At 32.0% G+C, this 23,085-nt stretch overlaps 1 protein-coding gene across 2 annotated transcripts in view; it reads right to left on the bottom strand.

Annotated features, from left to right (window-relative positions):
- LOC126889501 (bone morphogenetic protein receptor type-1B) overlaps positions 1–17,206 on the bottom strand; it is a 233,443-nt gene extending 216,237 nt beyond the window's left edge. Inside the window, exon 1 of one of the 2 annotated variants that reach the window (XM_050657839.1) lies at positions 16,853–17,206. In XM_050657839.1, coding sequence (XP_050513796.1) covers positions 16,853–16,904 — 52 coding nt within the window. In that variant the 5' untranslated portion in view covers positions 16,905–17,206. Of the gene's footprint in view, positions 1–13,455; positions 13,529–16,852 lie in introns of those variants that run through there. The other variant, XM_050657838.1, reaches the window with a different exon arrangement.
- Between the last annotated feature and the right edge of the window lie 5,879 nt (positions 17,207–23,085).

Genomic DNA, 23,085 nt, shown 5'->3' with positions numbered 1-23,085 from the left:
GTTGTTCGTCTGCCTTATTCTTGTTATTGTTTTTTTTGTTCCATAAGGTCCAGCATTTCTTCTGTCATCCGTTGTTTCTTGAATCGACTAGTAAGACGTTAGACTATATTTTTCCAGTATCTTAGCCATATATGTCCAAGAAACAATTTCCATGTTTTCTCAACATTTTCGGTTGTTCTCATTTCATTCATGTATGTTTAGTCCAGTCGGGTTAGACGAATAACAGGCCTAACCTTGCATTAGGAGCTGCCCCAAATTTTATTTTTCTAATCTTTAGGGAGGGTCAATATTAGTATAAATTTAAAATCTCGACTGAATTCCACCGTTGCGTTAGCCGCCATCTTGATTTTAAACGAGAACTGTTTTTGCTCAATATCTCCGCCATTTTCAATTTTTTGACAAAAAGTGTAGAAACTGAAATTGTTGAAAATGCGATTTTCTATAATTTCATTAATTATATTTTTTTTTGTGCGGTCGATATTTTCCGAGTTATGAGGGGAAAATAGTGAGAGTTGGAGCATAATTATTGAATTATCTCGTTTATTATTAGTTTTACAACAAATATGTACCTATACAAAAATGAAGAGAATTAAATTCTACACAATTTTGATCTCTTTCATTTTTTTGCTAAAATTAATATTTAAGGTAGTACGTATGCGGTAATGGCGCGAGCGTAAGACCGGATTGATTTTATAGCAATTGTTTTTGTTCAATATCTACGCCATTTTCAACTAAAATTGTTCAAAATAAAATTTCCTACAATTTCTTTTTAACAATTTTTTTCATGCGGTTGATATTTTCCGAGTTACATGGGAGAATAGTAAAAGGTGGTGGGGGAAGCATAATTATTGAATTGAATTTTGTTTCCTTGCTGCCCCAAATTTTATAATTCTATCCTTTAGCAGAGATCAATAGTAGTGTAAATTTAAAATCTCGACTGAATTCCGCGGTTGCATTAGCCGCCATATTGATTTTAAATGAGAACTGTATATATAATAATATCTCCGCCATTTTCAACTTTTCAACCTAAATGGTGGGAAAGAAAATTGTTGGAAATGCAATTTCCTACAATTTCTTTGGCACAACTTTTTTATACGATCAATATTCTCCGAGTTAAGGGGGAAAATAATGGAAGCGGAGGGGAAGCATAATTATTGAATTGTCTCATTTATTATTAACTTTACGACATAATTGTACATAAACAAAAATAAAGAGAATTATATTTTATACAATTTTTGAAACTTCCAATGAAATATCAACCAAACTAAGTATATAAAAGACATAAAAAGACATTATATGCATTAAGTTCACTTAATTTTAAATTAAAAATGGCGGAGATATTGAGCAAAAACGGTTCTCGTTTAAAATCAAGATGGCGGCTAACGCAACGGCGGAATTCAGTCGAGATTTTAAATTTATACTAATATTGACCTTCCCAAAGATTAGAAAAATAAAATTTGGGGCAGCTCCTAATGCAAGGTCAAATGCTATCCCGACTGGGCTAGTTGTTCTGAAGCTATAGACTCGTGGCATTTTTATAATCAATTATTTTCAATGGGAAATAAACCACAATTTTACCAAAAAAATTATTTTATTAACGTTTCGACGTCCAAATCGGGTGTCGTTGTCAAAATACAAAATAATACTGTTATTATTTTGTATTTTGACAACAACACCCGACTTGGGCGTCGAAACGTTAATAAAATCAGTTTTTGGTAAAATTCTGGCTTATTTCCCATTGAAAATAGTTGTTCATTCATCTAATTGTTGATGTCTATCCAGGATTTTTATTTTGGGGAGATATTCGTTTCTCTAAATTATACCGCTGATTCAACGGCCGCAGATGAAATGCCTCCCGAAATAGGATTTCTTACCTGTCGCTAAAATGGTCACATACGAATTGCCTCCCAAGGTTTAAATAAATTACATGCTTCTAATCTTTATGTGAAGGTGAGACGTTGCCGCATCTTCGTCCCTTTGTAAATTTTTGTCAAAATTGGTAATTTGTTATTTAATTTATTTTATTTTCAACCTTTATGTATTAAACATTATTGACACTAGGCGGTATTTATACATTTTAACTAACTTATACATATATAACTACACACACCGGCAAAATTAGCCGAACACGTTAAAAATGGGACATGTTTGATGTCTCGTATTTCATAAACCAGTGGTCCGATTTGAGTGATTCTTTTAGTATGTTATAGCCTTATTATTTAAGAATATCGTTGTAATAATATTGATGCTAGACAGGTAAATACCATTTTATACCGGGTGTACCAAGCCTACTGTGTTTTTTTCTTAAAGTTTGGAACACCCTGTGGAATATTCTAGCATATGTAAAATATTAGAATTAATACTCGATTGTAGACTTAGGCTTGCTTAACATTTTCCTTTTCGATTCATTTACTTATGTGAGATGATAAAAAAGGTATGTTCGTTAACAACTATCCATGTTTTTCATCAATAAATCCTCATAGTAGGGGAGGAAAGTATACTAAATTTGCAGTTACTCGAGCGTTATGGGGACCTATTGGATTGTGAAGAGTATGTGCTAAAATCAGAAAAGGGTTAAGTTAAGTTTTCCATAAAGTGGGGGACTTTTTATTTTTTAATTTAATTTTTTATTTGAAACAATCATTTTACTCCGATTATAGCGCTATCTATCCATAATTCGAAAAAATATGTCGAATAAAATTTGCTTATTTTTACGTAAAGAATCCAAATCTGCAATAAAAATTAGGGGCTCCTATTTAAGATTTTAAATTAAATCCCCCACCCCACCTCCGTGGGGGCTCGTGACACCCCACGGAGAGGGGTGGGGGGTAAATTAAAAATTATAAATACGAACCCTGCCATATTTTGCGAAATGAACATCAGATCGTAAAACTGCAAAATACACCTATTCAATATTTTTCAAAAAGCTACCGAATGGCACCAAACACGACCCCCCACGGAGGTGGGGTGGGGGGTTACATTAAAATATTAAATAGGAGCCCCAATTTTTATTGCAGATTTGGATCCTTGACGTAAAAATGAGCAACTTTTATTCGCAACATTTTTTCCTATTATGGATAAATGGCGCTATAATCGGAAAAAACGATTGGTGGAAATGGAAAATTAAATTGAAAAATGGAGAGTCCCACACTTTATGGAAAACTTAACTTAACTTTTTTTGGTTGTAGCACCCACTCTTCACAATCCACTCCAGGTCACAAGAACGCTCGAGTAATTGCAAATTTAGCATACTTTTCTCCCCTACTATGAGGATTTATTGATAAAAAACATGGTTAGTTGTTAAAGCACATAACTTTTTTATTTTCCAACATAAGCAAATGAATCAAAAAAGAAAATGTTAAGAAAGCATAATTCTACAATCGAGTTTTAATTTTAATATTTTGTATATGCTGGAATATTCCACAGGGTGTTCCGAACTTTAAGAAAAAAACACAGTATGCTTGTTCCACCCGGTATAAAATGACATTTACCTGTCTAGCAACAATATTATTACATCGATATTCTTAAATAATGAGGCTATAACATACTAAAAGAATCACTCAAATCGGACCACTGGTTTATGAAATACGAGACATCAAAAATGTCCCATTTTTAACGTGTTCGGCTAATTTTGCCGGTGTGTGTAGTTTTATAACCATTATAATATATATTTTAGGGACCGTTCAAGTATTAGGTAACGCAGGTGGGGGGGTCAAAAATCTTCAAAAATTGCGTTACGGAATAGTTAAACGGCCATTAGAGTGCGTTACGCAGGGGGGAGGGGGGTCAAAAATCTTCAAAAATCGCGTTACGTAATACTTGATCGCTCCCTTATTATAACCATTATTTTTTATAATTAATAATTTAACAAAAAATACAAAAACACATTAAGTATTTTATAGAATTATTAAAAATAATATAACAAAAAAACTTTGGAAAATAATACAAAATGTGTATAGAAATATAAAATTACAAAATATTTTTCCTAAATTTATATGATACTACTTTGACAAATTCTAATCTAATTATTTTACATTCTCTTAATTCTAAAATTTTTTCATTTAGAAAATTTATTTTTGATGTACTTTCCGCAACAATTTTTTTTTTGGTGTCGAAACAGAATTCATTTTAATGTAGGTATTTATTTGAAATTGTAAAATTACATCAATAAAATTATTAATGTTAGGATGAGGGCAGTAGAAAGAAGAATTATTATACTTGGAATGAAAACTTTCGCATGGGTTTGTGGTTCTTTGTAAGGATGAAGAGTGCTCGGCCCAAAGATGTGGAGGAAATGTCGAATTTTCATATACCTATGTAATTATCAACAAGGTAATCACAAAACTAGGTGACTCTTTCATCGACTGGTTTAATTTCTGCCAAATCTATATCAAAAAAATCGCTACCATCTTTAGGATGTAAGAATGAAAGACCAAAAATATAAATAAGAAAATGCGTAATTTCGGTTGAGTCAACACCTTCTTTCTGGTATTCTGGAGCTAATCCCAGTGCTTGAACCTTTCTATACCATGCCTGACCCAAATGAAAACGACATCCATGAAGGCTTCAGGAAATGCCATACGAATACCATTATGAATGGAAATTTCAAAGTCTGAAGTTATTACTTTAGGAGATACAGGACAATTAATTTTAAAACATTCTTCTATGATATATTTAAAGGCGAGATAATATGAAGATGACTTTTTATCTTGAAGTAAACAAAAGACAAGAGGAATATAATGTCCATTTTTCAAGCCATGTATACTAAACAATTGAGTGAAAAAACGAGGACATTTTTAATTATAAAATTTTCATTTCTATCTGTAATAATAGAAGATGAATCGAGAGCTTTATGAAATTCAGATATATTTTTGGGAAGTTAATTAAGAATTTGTGGTTCTAGCATAATATAAATTTTGTCTCACCCTATTGATATCATTGATAGTAAATGTCTCTATATTTGTCTTCTTATGTTCTTTACAGATGAGCTTCATTGGTTTTTCGCTGAGATCTTCCACGGCTGCTCCTTTTATTGAATTGCTTACGGCTTTTCTATTGTAAACTTCGGCAGATAACTTCTCGTGGTTATGATCTAATATTGATTCAATTATCGTATTTTCACATCCCTGTGTTTTCACAAAAATGCTTTGCAGGTTTTTTTAGTACATGTCCACCGTTTTACTGTATCTTTGGCAAACATTTAAAAAGATTAAGGTAAAAGTACCTATTCATGGAATCGTTAAGAAGAGATTAGAATAGCAATTGGAATTACCCAGAAGATACCCAGAGAATATAAACAAACAAAAAGATTAAGGTAAAAGTACCTATTTATGGAATTATAAAATGGAATTATAAATATGGAAGAGATTAGAATTCGGAATTGGAATTACCCAGAAAAGCTGGATATTTCTTTTCTAAAAAGAAATGTGTATGTCGTACTGTGAAATATTTATGTGAAACAAATTTTATGTAGGTACACTGCAATAAGAATTAGAAAAATCAAAATAAATAGATACTACCTATTTAAATTATGATTTGGCAACATTCTGTCATTATACAGAGATTAAATAGACAAAATATCAGCCTAAATGATTAACGAAACGGAGGCATTTCGATTGTACCTGGGAGGCATTTCATGTATGAAAATATTTACCTGAAAAAGTGGGAGGCATTTCGATAACGCCGGATTCAACAGCATATCTGATTATTTTCGGTCTGGTATGAAACTATGTATTTACAAAAATGGCTATAAAAGTATAAAATTAACTGTAGATAATAACAAAAACATAAATGAACTCGTAAATGTCCAGACTCTTCTGCGACACTCTCTATATCGTCTGGACGTATAATTTCGAAAATAGATTTGAGTCTCAAACTATTATTTCTGTAACGGAACGTCTGTCTGTCTAGCTGCTTTTGCCTGCGGCTGGTTAAGAGAGACACCAAAAAGATGACATAACAGTCTCACGTCGTACGCTTTGGACAAAAATAATCTGAAGCACCTGTGATTCGCCATTCGCTATTTATAGTCCAGATACGCCGACGATGGGGCCGTTTTATTGTTTTTGTTTTGTCAAAGACTTCTGCGACTTCTCGCACAAACAACAGGGATTTTAAAGAAAAAGAACTGATTTTTCAAGTTGAAAATACATTTTTTCCTAAACTAATAGAAAACTAAATTACCAAACAAAACCTAAAAAACATTGTTTCAAATAAAACATTGTTTCAAATAAAACAAGATTCTCAAAAAGCATAAAGCATACATTTAGTTAGTTTTGTTGGTAGAAATGTTCATATTTAGTTGGCGGCTTAATTGAAAGAATTGAAAGAGCTGTCTCTGAAGATCATCTTCTGATTCAGCAATAATTGCTGCATCATTTGCGTAACACACCATACCAATTATTTTGTTGCCCATTAGGGGATTAAGATATGTTACTTTGTTTATAATTTTGCCCATGAGTAGGTTAAACAAGAAGGGGCTTAAACTGTCTCCTTGTCTAATTCCTCCCGGTGTTGGAATATTTTCAGTGAACTGGTCTTCTGCTCTAACTTTGGTTACGTTGTTGTAATTTAGGTTATGGACTACCTTTGTTATGCTGGTCGGTGTTTTATTTTCTATTAATATATTTAGAATGTCTCCCAGGCGAACTCTGTCAAACGCCTTCGTCAGATCAATGAAGCAAATATAACGCTGGCATGTCCTTTTTTAAATATGGGGATTGTGATGCTCTTATGCCATTCCTCTGGTGTTTCTGTTTCGTTTAAGATTTTTTTAAAGAGTTGCGACAGTTTACTTGCAAGTTCCATAGGGAAGTAAAGTTTAAAATATATAAAACCATCCTACGACCAATAGCAACATATGGAGTAGAAACATGGATCATGACAGAAAAGACAATAAACCTTATTAATACTTTTGAAAGAAAGATATTAAGGAGGATATTGGGATCCATTAGCGACGATGGTATATGGAGAATAAGGTTCAACCACGTGTTTTACCAATATTACAAAGAACCCTCTATCGATAGTATAGCAAATTATGCAGAAATACAAAGATTGCGCTGGGCAGAATACAAGGATTGACTAATTTATAAGGATTAATGGGATGTTAAAAGAAAGCGGCTTCTCAAATTTCTTTTAACATTGATACCGCCACTTTGTTCGTTTTGACTATTATACGTGCTTTCGATACTACAATAATCGACTTGAAAGCTGGACATTAAAGCAAGAACTCAAGAACACATAAGTAAGTAAACTACAGTCATTTTACAAAAGCGCCTTTTAGTTTTTTGCTTTACTGTATAAAAAACAAGAGAATCAACATTTATCAGGTGTCTGTGTCTGTTTAAAATTATTAGTGCAGTCACTGAAGGTGGATATGAGCTATTATAGTCTGTTCGCTAAACTCAGACGCAACTTTCTAGATATTTTAGTCCGTAATTTTGCCAATTTTAGTAAAATTGGCAAAAAATAATTACTAAATAGTTAATAATCACTAAATAGTTAGTAATTTCGCCAATTTTTGCAAAGTTGGCAAAAAACAAAAAAATTATCGACTAAAATATTATGTAGCCAGTTGAGTCTGAGTTTAGCGAACAGACTATACCTCCGATTTCGTTGAACCTCCATCGATTTGCATGAAAATTGGTGAGTGGTTCGAGGATATCTCAAGGAACAAAGGTGACATGGTGCTAACTTGCGCTTTTACCCTGGGGGTGGATGCCACCCCTCCTCGGGGGTGAAAATTATTTTATTAAAAATAACCCCAGAATTCGATAAAGGGACAAATTATAAGCAAAATTTGTTATATAAAGTTATTAAAATAAATCAAAACTTTTTGAATTATTAAAGATCAAAGATTTTAATTTTTCGTGAGAAAAATGCATGTTTTTAACCGATTTTTCATAAATAACTCAAAAACTATAAGTTTTTACAAAAAAGTTACTATTATCAAAATTAAGGCTAATAAAAAATCAAACAAACTCCTTACTAGAAAAACCTTTCAATGTTAACTAAAAGTGAGTTATAGGTAATTGAATGTATATTTTTTTCGTCGAGTACACACATCTAAGTATTCAAGCTTAAATACCGGGAAAATGATGCATTTTATAACATAAACTTATTAAACATTTGTCAAAGTTCATAGAAATATCTATCAAATAAGCCATCGAACAAGTTGATAGCATTAAAATTTATTCACAAAAATGTTTTAAAATTTATCTTTTAAAAATTTTTCCAAAAAATGTTATTGTTTTTTTGTAAATAACTCCGTTAATTTTTAAGATATCAGGTTCACCTAAAAACTAGTGAAAAGTTGATTCAAAGAGCTATTAAAAAACGTCGAATTTAGTCTTTTAAACCTCTTACTTTTTAAAAAATAAAAGGTTAAATGGCCCCGGTTACATGGTTCCCGCAGCAAAATTGAAATTTTAAACGTTTCTATCTCGGTTATTTTTTACTATACGGAAATAGTAAAATGGGTAAATTATTTGGAACAGAAAAAACTAAAATTTAGTTATATATTATTTTTTACATATATTGAGCATTTTTGGAGTTATTATCAAAAGAAAATGAAAAGTACGATAATTTTAAGAATTCTGATTTTTTAAATTATATTTTTTTTTCAAAAATATGCATTCTAAACCGGTCAAAATTTTTGACATCATTAAATATATTAACCTAAAGAAATTCTTGGGAGGATTACTACAAATTTTAATTTTTGTGGAAATGGCGTATGTTTTATTTTTCACTTTTTCCTAAAAAAAACAAAAGGGTTCTCTTATTTTCATCATAATTTGCTTAATTTTGATGCTATTAACTTCTACTGGAGCTCATTTGATAGGTAATCCGAAGTACTTTGACAAGTGTTTAACAAGTATATTCTATCAAATGCATCGTTTTCCCGTTATGTAAGCTTGAATACTTAGATTTAAGTACTCGTCGAAAAAAATATACATTCATTTACCCATAACTCACTTTGAAATAACATCAGTTTAGTTCTTTAAGTGGGGAGTGTATTAAATTTTCTATTATCTTTAATTTTGATAATAATAACTTTTTTACAAAAGCTTATAGTTTTTAAGTAATACGTGAAAAACAGCTTTAAAACATGCATTTTTTACGAAAAAATAAAATCTTTGATATTTAATAACTCAAAAAGTATTGGTTTATGTTAATAACTTTATATAACAAATTTTGCTTAAAAGTTGCCCCTCTATCGATTTCTGGTATTATTTTTAATAAAAAAATTTCACCCCCGAGAAGGGGTGGCATCCACCCCCAGGGTAAAAGCGCAAGTTGGCATCATGTCACCTTTGTTCCTTGAAGTATCTTCTAACTACTCACCAATTTTCATGAAAATCGATGGAGGTTCAACGAAATCGGAGGTGAAAACCTTCAGTGACTACACTATATCTATACATAATTATTTACAGAATATAAAGGAATAATAGAACTTAGTGTCTTTCTAGGAAACATTCATAATCCCAAAAGGTTGTGAACAGATGTTTCTATCTATCAGCTACCTGTATATAATATCTATTGTTCTGGTGAGTTGCAAATACCAATAAAAGATGCAAATTGTTGGAGGCGATGGAAAACCCAAACATTTGCCTTTGCAAATTTTTTAACAAAGGAGATTAATTTTGGATTTTACGACTATTAATAATTATTGATGATTTTGTTCAGACAGAGAAGGATTAAGATCACGCCCATATTTTATCTTCCACACATTGTCAAATGTTTTATGGACAACTACAGGGTCTTTGTGCTCATAAAAAATACTTGATTGGCATGTTCTTAGCAAAAATATGACTCAAATTTTGAACTATAGATACGGTGACCATATCTTTTTAAAGAAAAAAAAGTACAAAAAACAAAAATGTATTAAAAACGCAAAATGTATCTTGTTATTGGACAAATATAACTTTTTGGTATTAAAAATAAATAAACTATGTAGCGAAACATAACACATTAAATTAACTTTGAAAAAGTCACAAGCCTGTAATTAAGAGTTTTTAGATGAGGGACCTGGAATAGCCTCATCTTCTTCCGGTTTTTTGCATCATTCATATTTTTCTCAACTTAATTTAAGAAGGTCCGGCTTTGACTGAAGTAAATGAAACATTTCATACAAGTCTCATCAAAATTTGCGTATACCAGCATCGCTGCCTTGAGAGAGGAAATGGACATTTGTGACTTTTCCGACGTCCAATAATAATTATTTATTACAGAATTTAATTGCTCGATAGCCGCACTAGTACCCGGAAGACAAAAAATAAATTCGCATAATATTTGTAAGTTTTTCAGTTTGAATTGATCTACACACTTAAAAACTTTAAGCCATCGATCCTGACTATTCTTTTCTTCTCTGTTCCACTCAGCAATTTTTTCACTTGTAGCCACGTCTTTCAAAATTCCCAGTTCGTCAAAGAGTTGATCTTCGTTTAACATGGTTGCCTTGATATACAATTTAAAAGCTTCGAGAGAATAACAAACATCGTTCCATGTTATTTCACTTCTAATGCGAGCAGAAGTCGATCGAGGTTCAACAAGTACGAGAGTGTAGACGGCCACCTTGTGTAACTTTGCCTCACTTCGTTCTACTTCCATTCTCTGTCGGTCTGGTCAAAGGGATCTTTGTCGGTATCGCACCGCTCTTTGTCGGTATCGCACTTCCTCGCGAAGTAGAACGAGTGTGTAGAGAGGGTACTTCGGACAACTTTGGCGAAGTAACTTCGCCGAGAGTGTGGAGCCCGCTTTAGATCTATGCTTTTGAATAGTTTAAATTCATGAAAATTTGTACTCCAGTTTTCTAGGTAGGTAAAAAAAAGGTCTCCATTTTGTGTAAAAATGTTTCACTTGTGCAGTGAAGTTTTGTGTACGACCACCGCACCATAAGCCTGATGTCTCACACACTTAAAATGTTTTTAAGGATCATTCATAAACGCATTTACCAAAAACTTGATATTGAAGAAACCCACTTTGGATTTATACTACTAATCCAGAGATGCTTGAATGTGAACCAGGATATGTACGTCTGTTTCATAGATTACAACAAGGCTTTCGATAAAGTCCGCCACAAAGAGCTAATGGACGTCCTCAAAGCAAAACAATTACAATACAATGACCTTTGAATTATAACAAATCTATATTATAAACAGCAGGCACACATAAGCATTAACGATCACACATCAGAAGGGTTCGAAATTAAAAGAGGAGTGCGACAGGGGTGTGTATTGTCACTACTACTATTAAATGCATACTCTGAAGAAATTATGAAAAAAGTTCGTGAGGGAGAAACAGCAGGAATAATGGTACCTAAATGGAACACCAATTAACAGCATTAGGCATGCGGACGAACTATCATAATAGCGGACAACCTCCAAGACCTCCAAAAGCTAATGAACAAGATAGTTGAGTATGGAGAACAATATGGATTATCAGTAAACATCAAGAAAACTAAATTTATGAGGATATCAAAAACCCAAAATATTGATAAAAGCCTGACAATTAAAGGTAAAACTTTAGAACAAGTTGAAAACTACAACTCTCTTGGCACAATAATTAATCACACAAACGATTACTCCAAAGAAATCAAAGTTCGAATAGAGAAGGCAAGAACCAACTTCAATAAAATGAGAAGGAAGTTTGTGCAACAGAACTGAAATAATTAAGACTTGAGAGTTAGGCTGGCAAGGTGTTATATTTTTTCGACTCTGCTTTACGGGATAGAAGCATGGTCAATTAACGTGTCGACTACTAAAAAGTTGGAAGCATTTGAACTGTGGGTGAAGGTACCTGAAGATAGAATGGACCGAGCCTGTAACAAACAACGAAGTCATGAGAAGAGTCAACAAAAGAATGGAAATATTGGAAACCATCAAGACACAAAAGCTGCAATACCTGGAACAGTATACAAAGAAATTTGTTTAAAAGTAGTAAAAGATAAAAATATTCATTTTTTAGAAAAAATAAGCACATTCGAGTGTCCTTAGAAAGGTTTTAAAGTACATTAGGACAATATTTAAAAATAAGTACTGTCCTACTTAAATGAGTACATATGGTCACCGTAACTATAGACGATGTATATGATTCCAGTAAAGATTGTTATAATACAGGGGTGGCTCTTTGAAGGATTATTTCTGGCTCTCAATAAATGTATCTGAATTACTTGTAATTTTTGTGTTTCAAATTGTTTTAAATTACTGACAACAAAAATATAAAAGACCAAGTGTAACATCAGGACTTGGACAAGAAGACCCCGTATCATTGCTATCCCGTTGCTATTCAATTCGGCCTTAGAATAAGTAAAATATCATCTGAGCTGACAGGAGTATTTTTTGCGAATCGAGGATCAAAATTATTGTTGTCCTTTGCTTATGATATAGGTACAGTCGCTCATTCTACAAGAGACGTGAGAGGGGTGTTTTCACAACTCGAGGAAGAAACAGGTAGTCTGGGCCTTCGAATAAATGAAGAGAAGACGAAATACATGATAGTAACCAAAACTCCAAGACTCTTGTTCCAAGAGTTAGGCAGAATATAACTATTAATGACAACTTCGAAGCAGTAAAAGAGTTTAAATATCTAGGGGCAGTACAGTACTCGCAGATGACAACCACAAATAAAAAGAGGTCTCAGCAAGGATAGCTGCGTGGAATAGAGGATTATACTCTCTATCATCATTATTAAGATGCGAAAAAGACAATCTAAATTAAGACTGTGAGCTAATTATTCGCCCAATTGTTACATATGGAAGTGAAACATGGACTCTAAATGAGCGGGAAATCGGGAAATAAATAAGCTGCTGGTATTTGAAAGCAAAGTTGATAGAATGATATTTGGCTTTCAAAGAGATGAATTGACAGGAGAGTGGAGAAGGTGCCGCAAAGCTGAATTGGTGACTGTTGTTACTGAAAACATCGTCAGAAATATTATAAAAGCTAAGATAATATGGGCAGGTCATGTGGTAGAACAGAAGAAGACAGAGTGTTAAAGAGAGTTTTTTGAGAGATGATAGAAGATCAGTAGGCCGTTCCAGAAAAAGATTGAAGGATGATGAAGAATCAAATTATCCTGAATTAGTAAAAGTTGCTTGTAGAATTATTTGCATATTTGAAACAAGGATGTGAACCATTCTATTTCACTTTAATCTAAACAGTGAGAGAAAAATTTACTACCTACCTGTTTTACACATTTTAGATGATTGGTTAATTGCGGCTCGCGAAAAATTTTAAATTTTGAAAAATGGCTCGGAATATCAAGGAGCTTGGCCATCCCTGTTATAATAATTCTTAGATCACAAGTGTTTATTCCAATATTTTTTGTAATACATACATATCTCAATCAGCTTGTGCTTTATCGAACGTTTTATGGTACATAATCAGTGAAGCATGCATAAGTATCGCAAATTATTCCGAGATATTATAACTTTCTCCTTTTAATGGTATACATTACCTCTCTTTCTTTGCCCACTCTTCGTAATACGGTCTCGTTGGTTATCTTGTCCGTCCATGATATCCTTAGGATTCGCCTGTATCGCCACGTCTCGAAGGCTTCAATTTTTTCTCCATTGCTTCAGTGAGTGTCCAGGATTCAACTCTGTAATACAATATTGAGAAGATATAACATCGTAGGAGCCTTATTTTATCTCCAGATTAAGGTTGTGGCTTTTAAAGAGTTTGGCCATGTTATTGAATGCACTCCTAGCCTTCTCTATTCTACATTTTATTTCTTGTGAGTGATCCCATTGTTCGTTTACTATTGTTCCAAGACAGTTATACTTTTTGTTTTTTTTTTGTATTTTGACAACGAAACCCGATTTGGGCTTCGAAACGTTAATAAAATCATTTTTTTGGTCAAATTGTGGCTTATTTCCCATTGAAAATAGTTGATTATAAAAATGCCACAAGGAAATACCTTCAGAACAACAGATATATTGTTTTACTCGGTCCATTGGTGTATAATTGATAAGTAGTTGGGCGTCTCTGGTAGGTATTACTCCGCTTAAATGTACATATATGACATATAACTATAATATGTTATTAAATATATTTTTGTTAGGCTTGAGTGCCGTCGGTGTTAAATAGTTTTAAGAGTTCTGCATAATATGCATTGTCAGGTCCAGGAGCTTTGCTGCAGTCTTTTAGTTGTAATATTCCTTTTTCCACTTCATCTAAAGCCTGCCTAATGGCCTAAAGACGGCCATCATTATTCCTCTTCAAAAGGGTGGTGAAAAATCAAATGCCTGCAATTATAGACCTATTGCATTACTACCGGTACTCTCCAAAATTATTGAGAGACTCATAAAAGCCCGACTTATGTCCTTTCTCGTTGATAACAATATTTTATCACAAAATCAGTTCGGCTTTTTAAATAGTAAATGTACCACAGATGCCATGTTTTCTGTACTACATGAGGTTTATCAAGCATTAAACAATAATCTGCACACTGCCATTGTTTTTTGTGATTATGCCAAAGCTTTTGATTGTGTGAATCACGACATTTTGATAAAAAAACTAGATTTCTACGGAATTCGAGGTATTTCTTCGAATTGGTTTCAATCTTACTTGGATAATAGGAAACAACTGGTTAGAGCAAATGATACAGACTCTAGTCTCAAAAATGTTGTATGTGGGGTACCACAAGGTTCAGTATTGGGTCCTCTACTTTTCCTTATCTTTATTAATGACATCACTAGCTTAAAAATCGATGGAAAAGTTTTTCTTTTTGCTGATGATACCAGTATCACTTGGAGCAACTCAAATATCGCAACTCTTCATGCTACTATAACTTCTGATCTACTTATACAATAAAATCTTGGTCCGATTCAAATTTACTCTCTTTTAACGTAGATAAAACAGTAGCATTGTTCTATAAAGGAGCTCTTCAACCCTTACCTCTTCATAACAGCCAGATCAGTATCGTTGATTCTGTAAAGTTTCTTGGTATTTTTTTAGATAGCAATCTGAAATGGTCCCTTCATATTGATGTGTTAAGCAAGAAACTATCCTATCCTCAGCTTGCTTTGCAATAAGATCTGTTTCGAAGGAAATGAATTTAGCCTCTTCCAAAATAACATATTTTTCTTTGTTCGAGTCACATCTTCGATATGGTCTCCCTTTTTGGGGTTCTGGTACGGCTGCCCAAACTGATGTTATTTTTAAATTACAAAAAAGAGCAATAAGATATCTGTTTGGCCTCAGAAGAACAACACATTGCAGAAGCTACTTCAAAGATCACAGGATTCTAACACTACCTTCTTTATATATTTTAGAAACTGTTTGCTTAATTCGTAAACATCTACATGTCTTTCCAGCAAGACCTAGACATGACTATTCCACCAGAAATTCTACCTTTGACATCTATTTACCGATCCCGTCCAGTGAGTTAGTAAAGAAATATATATTATATTCTGCAAAAAAACTTTACAACCATCTCCCTCTACAACTTAAATCTGCAACATCTTTCCCCAAGTTCCGTAAAATGACTAAAGCCTATTTATCTGAAAGACCATATTATTCAACAGCAGAGTTTCTTAACCAATAACTAAGAAAGTACAGTATTCTTATTTATAAGTATAATCTTAATCTATATTTGAGTGTCATATGCAGCAGCTTAACTTAACTTATTAAATTTCTTAAGGTAGAATATGCAATTTGCAAATTTTTTTTTAAATTTTGCAATAGATTGTTACTGTTTTTTTTGTTTCTCTTCATTATTTTTATTTATATACTTAGACGATTTATATCATTTTAGTAAATTGTATTTGTTATTGTTCTTATTTATGATTCTTGTAAGCTTTGTCTATAAAATTGTTAAATTTTTCATGACAATAAAGCATATTTCTATTCTATTCTATTCTATCTGATGTGATTGGTAAGTGGTCATTACATAATGTAGGATTGAGATTGTTCGGACCTATTATCATCAAAGAGTTGTATGTATTTGGCCCGTATTCAAATTTCTTGATTTTCATCTGTGATAATCTCCTGTTGATCTCGTAATATTAGTTCCTCCTAGTTTGCTAGTTATGTTTCATTTTTGAAGACCAGCAGCTTGCGCAGCAAACTTTTTTTATACATATTAAACATAATATTTTACTTTTGTTTTTTTTTGTTTGTTCCCATCTCTTCATTTTGTTCTTTTTCCTATCTCTTCACTTTGTGATTTTAACCAATTTTTTTGCCCTTTCGTATTACGGATCTTATTTGTCTTTATATTGTTGTATACTTTTCTGTGATTGTCTTCGTTCTTCCTAAGTTGTAGTATGTTTTGTCATTCATCTAACTTTTTCTCTTCTCTTTCTTTTATATTAGATGTTAATCTATGCTTGCTTGCTACACGTTATTACTTAGCTTCTCTGAAAGAATCCAATGTCGTCTCTTTTGCTTCGTTACTTTTTAGTCTTCTCATATCGATTTTTGTGACTGTAAACAGTTTAAGCAGCCGGCAGAACGATGTGGAAATACCTACATAGGTAATTGCTATACCTAATGAGAAAGACAAACTTTTCTCAAAAATTGTGTTGCCTGTATTTTCCGACGATTTTGCTGTTTTAAACAGAAAAAAAGATCTACATATCTGTGTTTTAAGTGCATCACGATTCACGGTAACAGATTAATATAATGCTTGTTGGAAAATTATCATACCAAGACAAAGTACTAAAACTGAACTCATCAATACCTTGTTTTGAACAACTTCTATAATACCAAAATAATCAAAACTACTTTGTGTCTGTAAACTCTTGTCTTGTCTGTGTTATAATATTACCTGATTGTTTTTTTTTGCAGACTAATTAGCTCTTTCATACTTCACCACTAAGCTAAAGAAATAAACAGAAATCACTACTTACCGTTTGTTTTCTTGACCCGTTTTTTGCCGTTTTTCTTGGCAGGCGGCATCATATTAACAGCAACAAATATCACAATACAGAAAAAAGTAACTGTCACTTATTTATTAGCTATCACAGATCGTCGAAAGATTCGTACACAACTTCATAATAACTCACAGTTTAGATATTTTTCGCTAGGATTCTAAAAACATGTGCGAGCACTTTCCAAACAAAATACTATCAGCCGAAGCCAGCTTCGCGAACGGTTCGCTCAAGTCCGTTGTCATTCATTTGTTTTACGAGATCGGTGCGAAATCGTCGCGCACGAACAACGTGGAGTTTCACTTTGAACGCAGCTCGTAGAGTACTGCTCGCCCGTAAGCAGATTACAGGTTGTTATATCAGGCGTGCTGTGAAAAAACGGGCAAGCACGATCGCGGTGTTGCCAGAATGGTAGATTCGGACAAGGAATTTAGGTAAAACACTATTAGAAAGCACAGAAGGATCAATTAGTCCAGGACGCATCTGTTTTGAGATGGACGTTGAGAGGTGACTCAATTTTTTTTTGCAGAAATTGCTTTAAAATAACTCAAATAATAATATTTGAGTTATCCTCCCTCTGAAAAAGGTCCGGAACATTGTTTAAATAATTAAAATGTCAAAAAATTAAGGAAAAATTCGATTTTTTATTGGTTTTTTGATTATAACTTTAAAACTATTCATTTCTGAGAAAAGTTGTTCTGACACAAAAGTTGCGTAATTAAATTTCCTACAATACAGAATTGGTTGAAATTTAAAAAAATAGTCACCCTTGTTGCAAAATCGCAATAATTGAGAAAAAACATACAAAAACAAGTATTCGCATTTTACGTTTTTCAACCATTTACGCTACACGTAGGACCTTCATATTTACTCAGAAAAACTTTATGATATAGTAAAACAACACTGTAAATTTCATCAAGATCGGTTTAATAGATTTTGCAAAATAAATTTTGCAATCCAGCTTTCGCAAAAAAAATCATTTTTTTAAAATGTTGCAGGACTGAAAATAAAGCAGATCACAAATTTAATTTTTTTTTTGCTTATAGAAGTGTACTGTACCTTTCATTTTCATTTTGCAAAATTAAAATCGATTAATTACCACGGCGTCAGGAAATTTTTTAAATAAACATTAATTTTTGGTGCTACGCGCAGGACAGCGGTTTGCAATCAGAGCAAATTATCCGCTGTCCTGCGCGTAGCACCAATAATTAATGTTTATTTAAAAAAATTCCTGACGTCGTGGTAGATAATCGATTTTAATTTTGCAAATTGCAAATGGAAGTTACAGTACACTTCTATACGTAAAAAAAAATTCAACTTGTTATCTACTTTATTTTCAGTCCTGTAACATTTTGAAAAAATGAATTTTTTCTGTGAAAGCTGGATTGCAAAATTTATTTTGCAAACTCTATTGAACCGATCTTAATTAAATTTACAGTATTATTTTACTGTATCATAAAGTTTTTCTGGGTGAAATATGAAGGTCCTAATTGTAGCATAAATGGTTGAAAAACGTAAAATGCAAATACTTGTTTTTGTATGGTTTTTTCGAAATTATTGCTATTTTGCAACAAGGGTGACTATTTTTTAAATTATTAACCCATTATATTTTGTAGGAAATTTAATTACGCAACTTTTATGTCAGTACCACTTTTCTCGGAAATGAATACTTTTAAAGTTATAATCAAAAAACGAAGAAAAAAATCGAATTTTTCCTTCATTTTTTGACATTTTAATTATTTAAACAATGTTCCGGACCTTTTTGAGTGGGAGGATAACTCAAATATTATTATTTGAGTTATTTTCAAGCAATTTCTGCAAAAAAAATTGAGTCACCTCTCAACGTCCAAATGTACTAATATTTTTACAGATGCGCCCTGGTCTACAATACAAAAAAACTAGGAAGCTGAAAACAGAAGATTACTCAAAAATAATTAAGATAAATGCTCAGAATACAAAGGGTGTCAGAACTTTACAAAAAAAAACTAGCAAAAGATTTAGGTAAATAACACAAATAGAGGACCAAAAACAAAGTATAGGTACTGGAACAAAGATGGAATAGCTTCAAGAAAGTGTTAAAAAATACAGTGACAAAAGTACATGGTGTCTAAAGATGTAATAAATAATTTAAAAAAACAAGGTGGAGGAATAATGAAATGAAAGAAGTAAAGAATAAAAAAGGCATGGTAAACATATTTCGAAAGTAGGCTAGAAGAAGACCATAATAGGCAGATACGATTGATAAAAAACAGTAAGAAAGGTATAAGAAAATACATGGGAATAATATTATATGGAAAAGCAATTACTGAAAAGTTATACATACAGTGCGCTGGAAAAAGTGTTACCCTCCCCCCCATATAGGACATAAGCAAAATGCTAAGACATGTCGACTTTTAAAAAATACACAGTATATTATAGCATCAATGTTCCGAACTTTACGCGATCCCTCTTCAGGTGACAGTCATAACTTTGATTTTTTTAAATGGGAAAGTACATCATGTGACACCTCATTTAAAAGCTATTGAAATACTGATTACAAAAATGTATAATACTTGCGCAAAATTTCGGCCCAATCCTTTTTAAATGCATTCAATTTTTTTAATCATGAGAAAACTAATGAGAATTCTTGAAAAATTTAAACGCAGGATGAAAGATTACATTATACTGAGGGCCGAAAGTCCTAAAAACTTCTATAATGTTTATTTTAATAAGTTACAGGGTGAAAACGAAGAGAAAATTCAGTATGATTTTTTTTAATTTCAAATGTATCATTAAAAAAACCTTTTTGTTTATTCTAAGGTAATAATGTCGATGGCATAGTACACAATTGTGGTAAGTGCAAAAACTAACATTTTACAGTACAGCCATTTGAAAGTTATAGGTATGCACTTACCACATGTGGAGTTTCTTATATTTTACATACCCCATTTGAGAGGTATATACTACAAGCTTCTAAATGAAATTAAATAACAAATATCAAGGAAAAATTGTTTAGTTCGCAAAAAGAATGAATACAAATATTTATTCATCATCAGAAGTATCATAATATTACAACAGTGAAGAGAAACCATTTGTGGTAAGGGCACATACAACATTTGGCTTATTTAATTTTTCTTATATTTAGCAGTTACCACATTATGTCAACTTGTATTTCTTACACGTTTCATTATTTGCTTACCACATTTGTGCACAATAAACTTTGGGTCAAAATAATGTACTATGTGTACTTATCAATTTTCTAAAAAAGTTGTACTTACCACATTTGTGCACTATACCATCGATGTAATCTTTCATTCTGCGTTTCAATTTTTCAAAAATACTCATTAGTTTTCTCAGGATTCGAATAAAAAATGAATGCATTTAAAAAGCATTTGACAGACATTTTGCCCAAGTATTATACATTTTTGTAATCAGTATTTCAAAAGCTTTTAAATGAGGTGTCACATGATGTACTTTCCCATTTAAAAACATCAAAGTTATGCCTGTCGCCTGAAGAGGGCTCCCGTAAAGTTCGAAACATTGATGCTATAGTATACTATGATTATTTTATAAATCGACCCAGGGGGGAAAAATCAGGCCCCAGGGGTACATTTTTTCTTTCCTAAATGTTGTTTTTTATAACGTCTATGAACATGTATCAACTTCAACCTTTGTTGAAAAAAGTATGTCTCTATAATATTAATTTTTCTTTGTTGATATAAAATTGGCCAAAACTGATAAATGTTTACTGTGGAGCCATGGTGGACAAGCGGTATCCACCAATGATTTCAGACTATTTGAATACGTGACAATGGTAAATTTGTGCAAATTGTTACAAAGAAAATGTTGCAGTTATGGTCATGAAAAGTTAGCGAAGAATATAACACAAAAAAATATCGCTGCCAGTCCTGCGAGGCATATTTTTCTTTGACTGTTTTTTTCTAAAACATAATTTTGTTTCTACAAACTACACTTGAGAGCAAAATAATCGACTCACTTGCTGAATAATTGTACACGTGGAATTTCCTAAACCTGTTGTCCGATTTGAGTGATTTTTTTAGTATGTTAAAGCCTTATTATTTAAGAAAATCGATGTAATATTATTGTTGCTATACAGGTAAAGGTCATTTTATACCGGGTGTAACAATCGTACTGTGTTTTTTCTTAAAGTTCGGAACACCCTGTGGAGTATTCTAGCATATAAAAAATATTTCAATTAAAATTCAATTGTAGGCTTAGGCTTTATTAACATTTTCTTTTTTGACTCATTTGCTTATGTTGGATAATAAAAAAGTTAGGTACGTTTAAGAAAAGAAAACACCCTATGTCCCTTTACCTGTCTAGCAATAATAATATTACATCGATTTTCTTAAATAATAAGGCTGTAACATACTAAAAAAATCACTCGAATAAGTTTTTTAGTTTTCTCAGGATTCGAAAAAAAAATGAATGCATTTAAAAAGCATTTGATAAACATTTTGCCCAAGTATTATACATTTTTGTAATCAGTATTTCAAAAGCTTTTAAATGATGTGTCACATGATGTACTTTCCCATTTAAAAAAATCAAAGTTATGGCTGTCACCTGAAGAGGGATCGCGTAAAGTTCGAAACATTGATGCTATAGTATACTATGATTATTTTATAAATCGACCCAGGGGGGAAAATTAGGCCCCAGGAGTACATTTTTTCTTTCCTAAATGTTGTTTTTTATAACGTCTATGAACATGTATAGGTTTCAACTTCAACCTTTGTTGAAAAAAGTATGTCTCCTTGACAATACATATTAATTTTTTTTGTTGGTATAACGGGTATCCACAATGGCCAAAACTGATAAATGTTTACTGTGGAGCCATGGTCATGGTGGACAAGCGGTATCCACCAATGATTTCAGACTATTTGAGTGTGTGACAATGGCAAATTTGTGCAAATTGCTACAAAGAAAATGTTGCAGTTATGGTCATGAAAAGTCAGCGAAGAATATAACACAAAAAAAATATCGGTGCCAGTCCTACGAGGTATATTTTTACTTTGACTGTTTTTTTCTAAAACATAATTTTGTTTCTACAAACTAGTTTTAGGCACTTATTGCCGCATTACTTTTTTCATTCTAAATAAAAAATTTGAATATCTATTTGTTTTATTGAAAAAAAGTTTGGCCATTTGTAGGGACTTGTCATTGTGTGCAACACAGAAACCAACTTTACTAACTTGTTTGTATATGCTTTATAAACCTCTTCATATGCATTTATAGTCAGTGGCGATATTGTTTTTTTCTTGAAAATGGTGGATACGTTATATCCACCATGGCACTATAAGTGCTTAGAGGTCCATACTACTCAAAACAACAAACTGTCGTTTGCCTGGACGTGTCTGTGTCACAAATGGGGTATAGTCCAGGGCGCATCTGTTTTAAGATGGACGTTGAGAGGTGACTCATATTTTTTTAGAGAAATTGCTTGGAATTAACTCATATAATAATAATTGAGTTATTCTCCCACTCAAAAAGGTCCGGAACATTCTTTAAATAATCAAAATGTCAAAAAATTAAGGAAAAATTCTAGTTTTTTCTTGTTTTTTTGATTATAACTTTCAAAGTATTCACTTTCGAAAAAATTGGCACTGACAAAAAAGTTGCGGAATTATAGGATTCATTAAATAATTTTAAAAATTGTCACCCTTGTTGCAAAATAGCAATAATTGCAAAAAAAACATAAAAAAAACAAGTATTCGCATTTTACGTTTTTCAACCATTTATGCTACACTTAGGAAGGACGTTCATATTGTACCCAGAAAAACTCTATGATATAATAAAAAGGCACTGTAAATTTAATTAAGATCGGTTCAATAGATTTTGCAAAATAAATTTTGCAATCCAGCTTTCGCAAAAAAAAAATTCATTTTTTCAAAATGTTGCAGGACTGAAAATAAAGCAGATAGCAGATTGAAATTATTTTTATTTATAGAAGAACACTGTACCTTTCATTTTCAATTTGCAAAATTAAAATCGGTTAACTACCCCGGAGTCAGGAATTTTTTTAAATAAACATTAATTTTTGGATAGCGGAGTTTGATTCTTACAAGTTGATTTCCACCAAAATTTCTTCTAATCTTTATCTAATATATTATTTTCTTACTCTATATTTTGTTGTATTTTAATATTTTAATTCCACAAAAATCAAACTAATTTGATTAGGTATTGTTTGTGAAATATTGTTTAAACAATTTCATGTT

This window comes from Diabrotica virgifera, chromosome 8, assembly GCF_917563875.1.
Source record: "Diabrotica virgifera virgifera chromosome 8, PGI_DIABVI_V3a".
Taxonomy (NCBI): domain Eukaryota; kingdom Metazoa; phylum Arthropoda; class Insecta; order Coleoptera; family Chrysomelidae; genus Diabrotica; species Diabrotica virgifera.
This window is presented reverse-complemented; position numbering and strand designations above follow the sequence as displayed.